The sequence below is a fragment of the Miscanthus floridulus genome, chromosome 5 (genome assembly GCF_019320115.1).
Source record: "Miscanthus floridulus cultivar M001 chromosome 5, ASM1932011v1, whole genome shotgun sequence".
NCBI lineage: Eukaryota > Viridiplantae > Streptophyta > Magnoliopsida > Poales > Poaceae > Miscanthus > Miscanthus floridulus.
In genome coordinates, this window is record NC_089584.1 from 35,721,450 (window position 1) to 35,735,164 (window position 13,715).

General features: G+C 39.6%; 2 protein-coding genes across 3 annotated transcripts; one reads left to right on the plus strand and one right to left on the minus strand.

The window, feature by feature from the left end:
- Positions 1 to 1,577: 1,577 nt before the first annotated feature.
- Positions 1,578 to 4,329, minus strand: LOC136451944 (uncharacterized). 2 transcript variants are annotated; one of them, XM_066452622.1, is made up of 5 exons: positions 4,156 to 4,329; positions 3,762 to 3,917; positions 3,317 to 3,368; positions 3,174 to 3,240; positions 1,578 to 1,913 (listed from the first exon to the last, which is right to left on the minus strand). In XM_066452622.1, the coding sequence occupies exons 2-5, from the start codon at positions 3,915 to 3,917 to the stop codon at positions 1,823 to 1,825; spliced, it is 366 nt and encodes a 121-aa protein (XP_066308719.1). In that variant the 5' UTR covers positions 4,156 to 4,329; the 3' UTR covers positions 1,578 to 1,822. The 2 variants fall into 2 exon arrangements, with proteins under 2 accessions (XP_066308719.1, XP_066308718.1); XM_066452621.1 differs by having other exon boundaries at positions 3,762 to 3,953; positions 4,156 to 4,328.
- A 3,146-nt stretch (positions 4,330 to 7,475) lies between these two features.
- Positions 7,476 to 12,796, plus strand: LOC136451945 (isocitrate dehydrogenase [NAD] catalytic subunit 5, mitochondrial-like). Its single transcript, XM_066452623.1, has 8 exons — positions 7,476 to 7,626; positions 7,872 to 8,053; positions 10,842 to 11,162; positions 11,240 to 11,401; positions 11,496 to 11,570; positions 11,733 to 11,842; positions 11,916 to 11,988; positions 12,295 to 12,796. The coding sequence occupies exons 2-8, from the start codon at positions 7,889 to 7,891 to the stop codon at positions 12,484 to 12,486; spliced, it is 1,098 nt and encodes a 365-aa protein (XP_066308720.1). The 5' UTR covers positions 7,476 to 7,626; positions 7,872 to 7,888; the 3' UTR covers positions 12,487 to 12,796.
- The last annotated feature ends 919 nt before the right edge of the window (positions 12,797 to 13,715 follow it).

Consider the following 13,715-nt stretch of genomic DNA (forward strand, 5'->3'; position numbering starts at 1 on the left):
ATCATGGGGCTAACATATCTTTCAACTTATCTCTACTTCAATGGTCTCGTAATGTGAAGTGTTCGTGAAAGTGCACGATATCGACTAAACAGCCGATTCAGGCATAGCGCACAGCTAAGGTCATGTCTTCTCAGGAACGGATCTACCAACTAACGATCCTCACTCCATGGTGCTAACGTGGGGTGAGAGGCAGAATTCCACAGTCTGTGATAACTTGCCATAAAACAGTTCTCGCTAACCAATAGATCTACTCAAGATCGAACATGTCTTAACCGCACGCTATTCACGATTAAGATTGATATAAAACAGCCGATAAGACATAATTCATCGTTTAAGGTGTAGATTAGATCAATTTTAGATTAGCAAATGATGGGTTAAATAAGATATAAAGCCGATCTAGATCAATCTCAATCGGGCAGAGTGATATTACTGTAATTAGATAAACAATGAAAGCAATAAGCAATATCGGTAACTTAATGAATCTACCAAAGATTGTCATACTAAGGTAGAGCCGATAACTTGACCTTGATCTAATTCAAGCAGTGGAGTGTGAGGTAGGATCACACATGCCATACTTGAATTAGACAAGAGTCGATAACTAGCCTATACCAGAGTCGTAGTGGGGGTCAACCGGATCGATTCAGCCATACGAACAGAGGTATAAATCATGACGGTACTTACAGACAAGCAGTGGAGGTCGACCGGATCGATGCAGCCGTACTCGCTGAAGAACTCGTCGAAATCTACTCTACTCCTACTCCTAAGGGGTGGCTGGAGCCGAAAAAAGTAATTGACTTGTATTTGATTGATTGTTCTTACAATAGCTGGGGCTTAATATTTATACCCAGGACTTGCGCACGACTCCTGTCTAAGCACGACTCATCATAATTTTTGACCCTAAAGAAAATATTCCTAATTTAAGATAACTTGGACTCTAATATTTTCCTTTCTGTAGAGTCCGGCATGTTTCGTCCCGGCGCCGAACGTAGACTTTGTTGTTATCCACTGGCGCTATCCGAGGAGACCGATTCCAATTTCTACACTCCACAAGACCACAAGCGAGTCTACTAGTCTGTGAAAGAGAGACATTGCTCGTTTCAAAATTTCCGGCGGCAAATGTCTGCTTAATTACTGTAGATGTTGGGATCAACCCTTGTTTTCAATAGGATGACATCATATATTATTATCTTATTTCAGTTGTGTGCCATCAAACTTCCTGTCTCGGAGGACATGTCCTCGCGTTTCACCAATAGATAAAAAAAAACAGTGAGGCCTTGTTTGAATGTTCTCGTAGTTACCTCAATCTACATGTAGTGAAATGGTTGGGATGAAATTTAGTTCAAATTCTACTCCAATCCATCACCAACACATGTAGATTAATGCAAATCCGACTACTTCCAAACAAGACCTGGAGTGGAAAAATAGCTAAGCGACCAAAAGACAGACTGAAAAGTACTGCTCGCTGATTTGTTGCGAAAGAAAAATATTACACCATAGCTAATAAGTTCAAGCAAAACGGGGCCAAAAAGATGGCAAAACCATATTGCACACAGATGCAACGCACTGAGAGAATGGCGAAAGGAAAATGACATCCGGAGGCCAGCAAAAGGTGGTAAATTACCTAGTCAATTGATTAGACAAACATCAAAATGCGACCTCGGTGCAAACGCACCAGTATCCAGCATCCAGAGCCCCTACATGCCTAGCAGAAAAGGCCTGATGGATTCAACTCCGATGGCGAGCACGAACTAACGCTCCAGTTTGACATACAAAACACGTCATCGTACATGAATATACCATCTCTTCTGTGCTTCTTCTGTGCTTAGTGCCGCCTCACCTTAGACTCACTCCTCGCAAGGATCATGCCAGAGAGCTTGTCAACCTCGTAAAGGAGCCCGGCGGAAAACAGGAAGCTGCAGCAAAGTGGACCAACAGGGTTAGTTTGTTCACTGGGTTTGTGGCATGAACTTGCAGAAAAAAAAAACACATAACTATGATTAACGGAGAGGATGAGCACCAAAAATAGGAAAAGTATAAACGCTAGGGTCTTGGATGCTCAATAGTATTTTTCACAATGGTGCCTATCTGCTACCCGATTTTTCAGAGCAAATTACCACATATATTATATAAGGGAGTGAATGAGCACCAAAAATAGAAAAAAGTAAAATCGCTAGGGTCTTGGATGAATACTCTATGGTATTATGGCAATGGTGTCTATCTGCTGCCTGATCTTTCACAGCAAACAACCACAGATAGTATAATAAGTTTCCACCAACACACTTTTACCAGGCAAAATGCCGATTCAAGAAGTATACCAGAGAAAGCTAGCATCCTAGCAAAAGGCATGGTTGTTAAGTTGCTGAGTTTTGCCAAATATATGGTGTACTTTAGCTTGGAAGCGATATTAACAAACTGCAAATCTGAAACTGCAGAAGGATCACTAATATATCATTTTGTATAAAATGGATTTTACTCAGCTGCTAGCCAACTAGTCATCCATCTTACAAACTTAAACGTTGTGCTGATCACATTAGGCATCATGGATCAACATCAAACTCATGAATAGCAGTGTAGTCAGACCGTAGCATTTTCTATAGTTTTCAAAACATGCGAAAATACTAGTGTTAATATTCATAACAACACAGTTAACAACAGCGAACAAAGGACAGATATTGCATACTGTACTTGATTCTCTGGCTGGTGACCAGAAATCAGTTCCAACTTCCAACTAGCACGAGTACATAATGTATGTTATCTATGTTGACACTAGTCAGCAGTTTCGAGGTTGAACATGTGAATTGTGCATTTTGACCTTAAGATGACAGCACCGGAAAAAAAAGATCCCAGGTTCACAAGAAATTTTGTATCAAATGAATATGATGTATGCCTTAATAACAACAAACGAAGTTTTACAAATGACTCAATTAACTATTCCAGGTTCCAACTCCTTTACTCAAACAAGTGACTTGTTTTCTTTTTCTGACATCAGAAAGAAGAAAACCTCATAGACAAACATTCCAATAGAATGTTCAAACCAGCACCTATTGATAATGCCAAGTTCTCAACAAATCCCTTATTTAGCAGAAAGGAAGCATTGATGGATCCATGCAGCAGAAAAAATGCTAATGGCTGGTAAAAAAAAAACTCAGTGGTGTGTGTTCAAGGTAACATACCATGTTGTGATACAGACGCGGTGGACAGTGCCAGCTACAGTAAGAGCTACAAGTTGTGCTACAACAACTGCAAGGAGGAGCGACAGTGATCAAAGTAAAATAAAGACTACGAGAAGACATGAGAGATCATATGCCACACATACCTGCACCCCACCCAGTTCTATCTCCACTAGCTTCTTGGTAGTTTCCAATAAACTGCAACAGTTGTTCCAATTATCAGTTCATAATAAGGCAAAATTCCAAGCAGTAAGCACACTTCTTGATGAAGAGCTGACGAATCCAGAACTAATTAATGTTATAACACAAAAGTAACCATAAAATGGATTGATCCACCACGACCTAAGCATGAGGATGGAGTCATCCCACCAAATAAATTTCACAGTGCACTACCTCATTTACGACGGGTGGTTCCTCGGACCAAACACGCCCTATGTTTATTTACTACTTCACTGTGGCCATACAAGTTTCTACCACTTCAATTTAGCAAATCAGAAAGAGCCAAAGAGGGGCAATGGCTTCTGCACCAATGCACCATTTGGAACGAGAAAGAAAGTTAGAAACAACAGGAACTAGAAGGGGGGAACGCACGGTGAGGAGTAACAGGAAGAGGAGGGAGCAGACGAATCCACCGGCGATGGTCATGAGCTCCGACGAGGCGAACTTGGCTCTGTACATCTCCAGCAGCGACAGCGTCACTGCGAAGAGCAGCAGGGACAGCAGCATCGACCGCCCCGTGCTCGCCATCTGACAAGAGGACTGCGAAATCAGTGACAGATCTCTCTGCTCTCCAGAAATCAGAACAGGGGCGGACCCGAGACATGGTGTACACCCGATAATTTTGCCCAAAAAATCGAAGTCAGTACTCAGTAGGCATATAATACATATACACTTGTAATTAGATCAGATCCGAATGCAAATAGCTTTAGTTAGGGTTTGGGTGCTCGGTTTCGCGCAGCAGGGAGGGAAGAAGGGTTGGGCATACCTGGTGGGTGCTCGTCGCCGGCGAAGGGTCCGACGTAGACCTGGGGACCTGGAGTAGGGCGGCAGCGGCTGTCGCCCGGTCGTCGCCGGGAGGGAGAGAGATTTAACGGAGGCCGGATGAACGCGGGTGAACGGGTGAAGAAATAGCAGAGGTGACAATGTGACATGTAGTAGGCCGGCCGGCCGGGCCTCCGGGGCAGCTGGGAAAAGATTTTCTTTTTATTTGATGAGATTTTTTAATTTGTCTTTTAATAATAATTGTCCGAATCAAAGTTTGCAAAATATACTCGTCTTGCCAATAGAAATGGAGGATTTAAATTCTGTCATTTTTTAACAAAAAATTTCTGCCAATTTAAACATAAATACTTCCTTGTCCCAAAATATTTGACCTTATAGGTGTGGGGATGCCGTAAGATCAAATATTCTGGGATAAAATTTGAAAACTATAAGGTAAGTATTTTAGGACGGAGGAAAGTATTTCTGTTTTCGCTATTTCAAATGACAAAGATTTTTGTTTTCTACACAATGTACTTCAGAGGTCTTAACTTTTTTGTATATGACCATGGGTGGAGATAAAATAAATATGAAAATTTAAGAGCTCAATGACTATAACTTTTAAATTTGAAGTCTTCTTAGTGTTGAAATAATCGATACTATGTTTAGATGTGTATTTGCACAAAGTTGTACCTATTGCGGCACTAAGATGATTTCAAATGGAAATGCTGCAAGCCATGAAGCCGTATATCTTTTTGAGTTTCACAATGTTCATATAAATTTATATCCATACATGGTCACATAAAAATGTTATGAGTTTCTGACATAAAATTTTAGTATGACCTAGGATGGGGATATAACTTATATAAAAATATTGATCTCGAGTAACATATACACTTTTATAGTTCATTACCTTTTTTATATAAAGATCTGAACATTATATCAATTATTTCATCACCAACAGCTATAAAATTTGTAGATCTCACAATTTCATACAAATTTTGTTCTCCATCTGAGCTCGTATAAAAATGTTATGAATTTCTAAGACGCAAAATCTAGAAAAAGGAAATCTTGCCATTAAAAATAGAAGTTGTTTTGTCATGAGTTTCAACTTGTCAGGAATAAGAATTGAACCCATTTTGGCGAGCCATAGCCCACCAAGAATGCCCTAAGGTTCAATGCTCCCTCCACTCCACCCCAAGAGGAGTCTTTTTTTCTTTTATTTGCTAGAAAAGGTAATTCAGGTTATAAATGTACCCCATAAAAATTAAAATCTACCACCAACCGTAGTTGTATGACTTTTTGGATAGGGAAACAAACTAATTACAAATCAAATTTGCTTCTTGTAACATCATCTAATTACGACTGTATGTAGCACTTGTACTTATCACCCCAAAGATCCAGTTTTGGTGTAAAACTACATCATTACATATTCACTTGTATGAGCAAATGCTCAATGCAAGTTGTTGGAATGGGAAATAGGTGACAAAGAAGGATCTTACTGTGTATACCATCCGTCAATTGTGGCATTGTAATATCTCATGAGAGTAGACTAGATCTAAATCTCATGGACCCTAATGTCGCGCGAGACTGTAATCTTTTCTTTGATGATAGTGAGTGCTAAAAAGGATATTAACTTAACACTACCATTATCCATCCTTGATAGATCTCTCTTATTCTCAAAAGGGCTACTAAAGATTGAGAGAGAACCTCGTCTATAATAATGTATAAACTGTCGTAGCCTCGCAAACTAAAAGAACCTATAGACCATGAAAACGGTGTTGGTCTATATGTCGACTACGTTAGACGTTTCATGCCCTAGATTTGGTCAGTCCACCACCCTCATCCACGCAACAGGCATTTCATATGCACACAACACACATGATCCTGCAAAAAATCACAAGAAAAACAAATATAGCTCCAAATATTTGTGAGACAAATTTGTTGAATTTATTATGTTATCCTCTACCTTTTAAAAATAGGTTTGCACAACAAATTATGTTTATAATTTTAATTAAATTTAATATATTGTTAACTTTCTTAAACATAATGAATTCTCTATAGGTTGAAAAATCATGAAACTAGTTTTGTTAGCTTTATTTTTGACATGTGCTATAATTTAAGATGTTTCTTACCTAAATTATTGCATATGTGCATATGGCATACCAAAGTAGGCCTCACTTAGTAGCCTAGCACTAGAAACCTTAAGCCATGTATGATCTAGTAGCACTTCACATGGCAAAACCAACCCTATACACCTTCCTAGAATGTGTCATAGACTCACCTAGCAATATCTTGGAAGCAACCCCTTAGCAAACCATGGCCAAATCCTAAGGATGATTCGAGCAAAGCCCCAACACAGCTTCTCCAGAGACTTGTGAGTTTTTGTCTTGAGCTTGCATATGGTCCATGGAATCTCCATGTACGATCCGAAGCCCTTGTAATTAGCCTAGACGAAACATGGCATGATAACCATTCTAGGTTAGGCAAGAGTCCCAAATCTGTATAGTTTCAGTTTGAGGCTTGTAGTGTAATCAAGATTTATAACTAACCTTTAAATTTGTCCTATCATGTACCATATCATGATTACTTAATTGTGCAAGGGACATATGTGTTCTTTCTGGGTTTGCACGAGTTGCATATCGAATATTAGGGAGGGACGAGATTATTTTGCTCAAGCCATGTTAGCAAAAGGCCGATAGTTGAGTTCAATCTTGATAATTTGGACGGTTCCTCCTACTATATTTCATGATAGATTTATTGATGCCCATTCTTTTGAAATTATAATACTAGTGGTCGGACAAATTTAGAACCATTCGACTTACAACAAAAATAGAAGTGTATATATTTTAGAATGTAGAGCATCAAATACAACCTTTTTCAAGGAAAGAAAAAAAAATCCAGTCCCATTTTAGTTTTATTTGCCCGCAAAGAGAGATTTCATGTGAATCAAAACAACCAGATTCAAATATGTGAAATAACCAGACGTACGCTATACATGATTTTTTTAATCCAACTCCTTGAGATTAGTTAAAGAAGCTCTCCAAAGCCAAGACGACAATGAACTTTACAATTTACAATTAAAAACAATTGTTTTGCGGTCGTTGAAGATCAAGTTTCTTTCTACGGTAAAATAAAAAATTGGGCCCAAGGCCAACTCTGAAAGAATCTTCTTCTATCTCCGGGAAAAAAAAACCCCAAAATCTTCTCTTCTGCTTGCGCAACAAACAAGCATTACCATCGCAATAAAAAAAAGCATCACCATCGACGCGGCAAGGCCCACGCAACACCAGCCGTCCGATCCATATCGACGGCCAGAAAAATCGGAGGAGGCCCGGAAGAAGTCTCCTTCCACCACCACGCTTCTCTCCTCCGCATCTCCCTTCACCATTCTCCCCCCTCCTCCCACCTCCTCGCCGCCGCAGGCGACCGCCCGCCGCCGCCGCCGCTGCGAACCCTTGCGAATCTTCGTTGTCCGGTACATCCCCTCCTCCGATCTTGCTACCCACCCCTCCTTGCCTTTTTATGATCGCCTCCCGTTCAATCGGGGGCGGGCCTCTCTCCCCCGATTGAATTCCCCTCGAATCTAGAGGGTTTCCTCCGATCGAATTCCGCGCGTGGGGGCGGGCGGTTTCGCGTACCGTTTGAGTTGTTAGGCACTATATATATGCAGGCGGCGTCCCGTTCGATCAGGTTTGACGTGCGTGGTGTTGGCTGTCGCAGGGCTGTGGGGGGCAGGCATGGCGCTCCGGAGGCTGCTGCAGGGGAGTGTCCTGCCGCGGGTAGCCGGCAGGGCTTTGGCACCGGCCGTGGCGCCGTTTTCAACGGAGTCCGGGGAGACCATCCGTGCCACGCTCTTACCCGGCGATGGCATCGGGCCAGAGATCGCCGAGTCTGTCAAGCAGGTACTGAATTTAGGTTCGGTTTGGTTCCTTTGTACAATTATTTGGATTGTCTACATGTAAATCGGAAAGTTCGTTTGTTTGATAGATAGACAAACTAAAGCTATGTTTGAAGCTAAGCTTGTAGGAACATATTGTCCATGGCATGCAGGATGGTGTTCTGTTTTTTGATGCCTATACTCATAGAAAGATCTATGTTTTACTTTTTTTGTCTGACCTAACTCCTAAGTTTTTCCTTTCATCAGGCTAGAAAAGAGCGAAAACAATTTTACATGTAATAATGAATTTGACCACTTGAGTTAGTAAGATAAGATAGGGGTAATACTAAGCAATCATTAACAAAACAAATGCTCATTTCTCTTATTCTCATAACAAGATAGATTAGCATTTACTTTTCATTGTGTCTGAAACATAATGTATATATATGCTATTCAAGAGCTAGCATTCGTTATGGTTTTAAATCGATTCTAGTTAGTGGCATACTGGCGTGAGAAAGAGAAATCATCTTGCATTCCACAATATGGTAGCTATAACTTAAATGCAAACTCCAGCATGTGTGCCGTGTTTATATAAAGTTTATTTTTGTGGGGTTCTTTATGGATATTGATCCGACACTAGCATATGACAGTTTGGGTGACCATGTGGGGATGCTATTATTGAAAGCAGTTGTTCTTACTGACGGAGGAGCACTTGAGAGTTGAGACAGGCTGTGTTCTTCCAAAAAATGTTATTTATGTCACTTGTGTATATTTCTGTTATTTTCTGTTTTGATATTCATCTTGAAGTGGGATAGTCATTTGTCGTTTTCAGAGTATGTCCCTACCAGTTATTTATGTCTCTTATTATTTTGTAATTTGTATAAGTTTGTGATTTGCACCTTGGCCAATTCTGTCTGAAATGCATTATATGAATGAAGTATACATTCAGTGACTACTGTAATCAAGACACTGCTATTGTTGCGTTCACTGTATCAACTCTCTTTATTAGATCCAATGCAGTCGAAGGCAAATGTGATGTGAGGCACTAGGTCCTCAAGTTGCACTTGAGGGTCAAGGCATAGAAAAATTATGTATACAAAAAGCATCAGGAGTAGCCTATAAACATAGATATACAATATATCTTGTAGTATATCCTTTGGCTCTAATTTTGGTGTTTGGATCAGCTAGGGAATTGTTCTTTCAACTGGGGCTATATTTGTCAGTATACATAGCAATCATAGCCCCTGATCTACACAGATAAAGCTGTTATTGCTGAATACTTTTAAAAGTACTGTTTTACTTTGTATGTCTTATTCGCCATATCATGTTATCTTTGTAAATTATCAAATTATTTTATAGTTAAAAAATGCATGAGTGCCCCTTAAATTTGTCGATGTCACTTGGGTCCACGAACTTTGAAAATGTGTTTCTGGCTCCCTAAACTTGTTAAGTGGTGGACTGCATGTCTCTAAACTTGTTAAATGGTGCATCGTAGGTCCATCTATGGACCATACTGGCCACTGTGGTGTACCACTTAACAAGTTTAGAGAGCCATAAATGCGTTTTCAAAGTTGGTGGACCTAAGTGACACCCTTTTAGGGGCCGCTCATGCATTTAACTCGTTATTTTATGACCATAGGAGTTTGGCAGGGTGGGTAGTGAATAAGTGATATGCAATACCGAGACGGCACCTTCTCATGCACAGAGTACTAGGAATGGTAAGGCCTAAGAGGCTGGACTTTAGAACAGTGAGCTTTGTCATCTCCATGATGATAATCTCTGTTCACCTTTTGCTCATCTCTTGCCTTCTATGCTCCTTCAGTTCACGTTGATTATAAACTAATAATGGGTTAAACAGTCTTAAAATGCTACATCTACACCTTCAGTTCAGGACCACTCCACTAAAAGATTTGAGTTTCATTTAGGCCTAGCAACCTCCTCTCTTCTTTCTTTTTCCTTATCTTAAACTATATTCTGTTGTGAGGCACACAGTATCCAACAAAAACACACACGTCTCACCTGATACACTGTGCCAGATGAGACATCAGACATGCTGCTTTAATGTGCCCAGGTGGCAGGCACACACTTATGTCAGCAATGCATATTTTTTTTTCTGGAAATAGTTTGGATGGGTGTTTAAAGAGAGTACTTGGATGATGCAACTCCTTTTTTTTCTGCTAATGGAGCTGTTGGATTCTAGCCTTATAGGGCATATTTATAATCTTTGATGCCCTAATGAGGACACTAGGTTACAAGGCATTTGGAAGTTTAATTTATTTACTACATTCAAGTGTGATTAAGAGAGTTTATCCCCTTGTTCTTGGTTTGAGGAACTGCTATTGGATGTTTCATGACAATCAGTAGCTAGGTTATTTACTTTACATGATTTAACTCCTTAGTCTTATATATTGCAATTCCTTTAAAGCCCTCCTTTATGGTTGAACAACATGTTCAAGAGCTGCTGAGCAATGCTTCTATCTCTGTATCAACTGGTATCCATTGGCTGACCACATTGCAACAGCAAATTGTTCTTTCTGGTTTGCATGTCTCTGAATTTTCTGCTGGAATGGAATCTTACAACTATTGCTGGACATGCATCTCTGTCCATGCTATGCAAATCTTGAACTTCCAAACATGGTTGCAAAATGGAAGCTGATTACGTCAATTGTGAAACTGCAGCTTTCAGCTAAAATGTGCAGTGGTGCTGGTCTTGCTACTGTCATTAATTAGTGGATGAAGTTCATTGATGCATGATATCTGAGAAGGTAGCTCGTTTCTTTAATGTCCTGAAGATTTTCGTTTTGCTATTTCAGGTATTCAATGTTGCAGGGGTACCAATAGAATGGGAAGAACACTATGTTGGTACAGAAGTTGATCCCAGAACAGAGAGTTTTTTGACTTGGGAAAGCCTGGAGTCGGTGCGTAGAAACAAAGTTGGCTTGAAAGGACCTATGGCTACACCTATTGGAAAGGGTCATCGATCTTTGAATCTTACATTAAGGAAAGAACTTGGGCTCTACGCCAATGTCAGACCTTGCAACAGCCTCCCAGGCTACAAGACCAGATATGATGATGTTAACCTTGTGACAATTCGTGAAAATACCGAAGGAGAATACAGTGGTCTTGAGCATCAGGTAAGCATTCTTAAAGACATGTTGCTTCAACTATTGTCACCATGATTCTTTTTCACCTTGTCCTAGTTTCACTCCAGGTTGTGAGAGGTGTTGTGGAAAGTTTGAAAATTATTACCCGCCAAGCAAGTTTGAGAGTGGCAGAGTATGCTTTCCATTATGCCAAGGCCAATGGCCGGGAAAGGGTCTCTGCGATCCACAAAGCCAATATTATGAGGAAGACAGATGGTCTTTTCCTCAAGGTTTGTGGGCTACCATTGTTCCTTCTTTTCATAGATGCAATTCTTTTTATTTCCTTGAGAATTTACGTTTTCTTGATTTTTATTGTACTTGTAGTGTTGCCGTGAAGTGGCTGAGAAGTACCCTGAAATTCAATATGAGGAAGTCATCATTGACAATTGCTGTATGACGGTATGTTCTGTCAGTTGAATGTGTCCGTTTTTCGGTCAACTGTTGTTGTGCTCTTGATAGTGATGGCCTGCCTAAAGCATCAGGCTGTGCTATTTGGATATCAATTTTTTCTTACTATCGCTGATACTGATGTAACTCATAATGAACTGCATCTTCCTTCAGCTTGTGAAGAATCCTGTTCTTTTTGATGTATTAGTGATGCCAAATCTATATGGTGACATTATTAGCGATCTATGTGCTGGTTTGATCGGGGGCTTGGGCCTAACACCCAGGTAAACTTGATTAATCTAATTTCCTTGGGTCTTGATACGGCAAATGCTCACATTTGTTTGTTTATTTTCCCAGTTGCAATATTGGTGAAGGCGGCATTTGTCTGGCAGAAGCTGTTCATGGTTCTGCTCCTGATATTGCTGGCAAGGTGAGTAGGTCATGGTTCTGCTTTCTACCATAATTTGTTGTGTTTTACTTGTGTGGTTTCTCATGATATGTTAGGGAATCAATAGGGTCACTTGATTCAATGATGTTTTGTGTTTTTTCAAGGCAGTTCATCAGTTAATGTCTTTCATATACATATAATGTATAATTATCTGATACTTATTTAGATACACAGCTTAATGCTTTTAACCTGAAAGTTGTGTGGCATGTTCCTCCTGTCAACATCTCGATGTATTGGTATTACAGTTGCTATATATTTACCCGTACTGGATTTGTTGATTGTTTCTAGAACCTCGCGAACCCGACTGCTCTTATGCTGAGTGCTGTCATGATGTTGCGCCACTTGCAATTCAACGACAAAGCAGACCGGATCCACAACGCCATCCTCCAGACCATCGCTGAGGGGAAGTACAGGACTGCTGATCTTGGTGGAAAGGCATCGACATCAGAGTTTACAAACGCAGTCTGTGATCACATCTGAGAATCGGATGTGATTCTTTCCTTCTGATTATTTTGTCTTCCTAATATTTTTTGTCGCATATGGAGAGGAGCTTTAGCTTTAAGAGGTTAACTGGCAGCACCTCGAACTTCTGTGGGTGTTTAACACGGTTTGAGACCGTCAAATAATTTTGTCACATTTCTTGCTGTTCAGAAATTCTTTCAACTCCGGAAACGAATCTATAATTGTCTGTAATAATCAACAGCAGCATTATAGTAGTAGGTAGGGTTTATTTCATTCACGTTCTTGAAATATTGGGCCGACTGGTTGGAATGCCAGTTAGGGCATGTTAATCCTGGTTTTCCCTTTATGCTTACAAAGAACCAAATTCATGTATCGAAGGAAATTTGCAGCTTTATTAACATGGTGATACTATTTATGTAGAACCTGTTTGATACATTAGCACTAATAATTAGCTAGCTACTCCGTTTCAAATTATAAAATATTTTGGCTTTTCTAGATGTATTAGTTGCTATGTATCTAAATATAGTGTATATTTGTGCATGGCAAAACTTATGTATCTAAAAAAAACCACAACGTTTTATAATCTAGAATAGAGGGTAGTAATAGTTACTGACAATTGGCTAGTGGAGCGAATAGTTACCGTAGTTGGCAAATTAATAGGTCTATTTGGCTCTACTAGTAGTAATGTTAGATGCTAACTGTTAGAGGATTTTTAGGAGTCTTTCTGAAATTTACTCTTTAAATTATTATAGAGTTATTTGAGTAAAAATAGCTTTTCTATATTATTTTTTTACCCTCTAACTGTTTTTCTATTTCTTGTCCGCACTCCATATTTGGCTAGTGAGAAATCTGGAATGCTCTCCATCTTTAGCTAGCAAGAAATCTAGAATGCTCTCCACCTAGAAACTTAGAATAGAGAATGTCTATATTTGAGATTCAATTAAAAAAAGTCATTGGAAGGTTTTTTTTTCACCAAAATCTCAAATTTCCGATAAATTAGGAAGGATACAAATAGTCTCTTAAGTTGCTCTTAGCATGAGTGGACTTAAACATATCGTTGCTTAGAAAAGTTGATATTTTTCTAAGAAAAAATGTACTTCCACTTAGGCCTTGTTTAAATCCATTAGCTGCTAATAGTTAGTCCAATAGTTGCATCAAAAAATTGTTAGTCCAATAGCTTTAGAAAGCCTGGATCTAGAGCTATAGGTGTAGGTATGTTAAATGGATTTATACGACTCATTTCATTT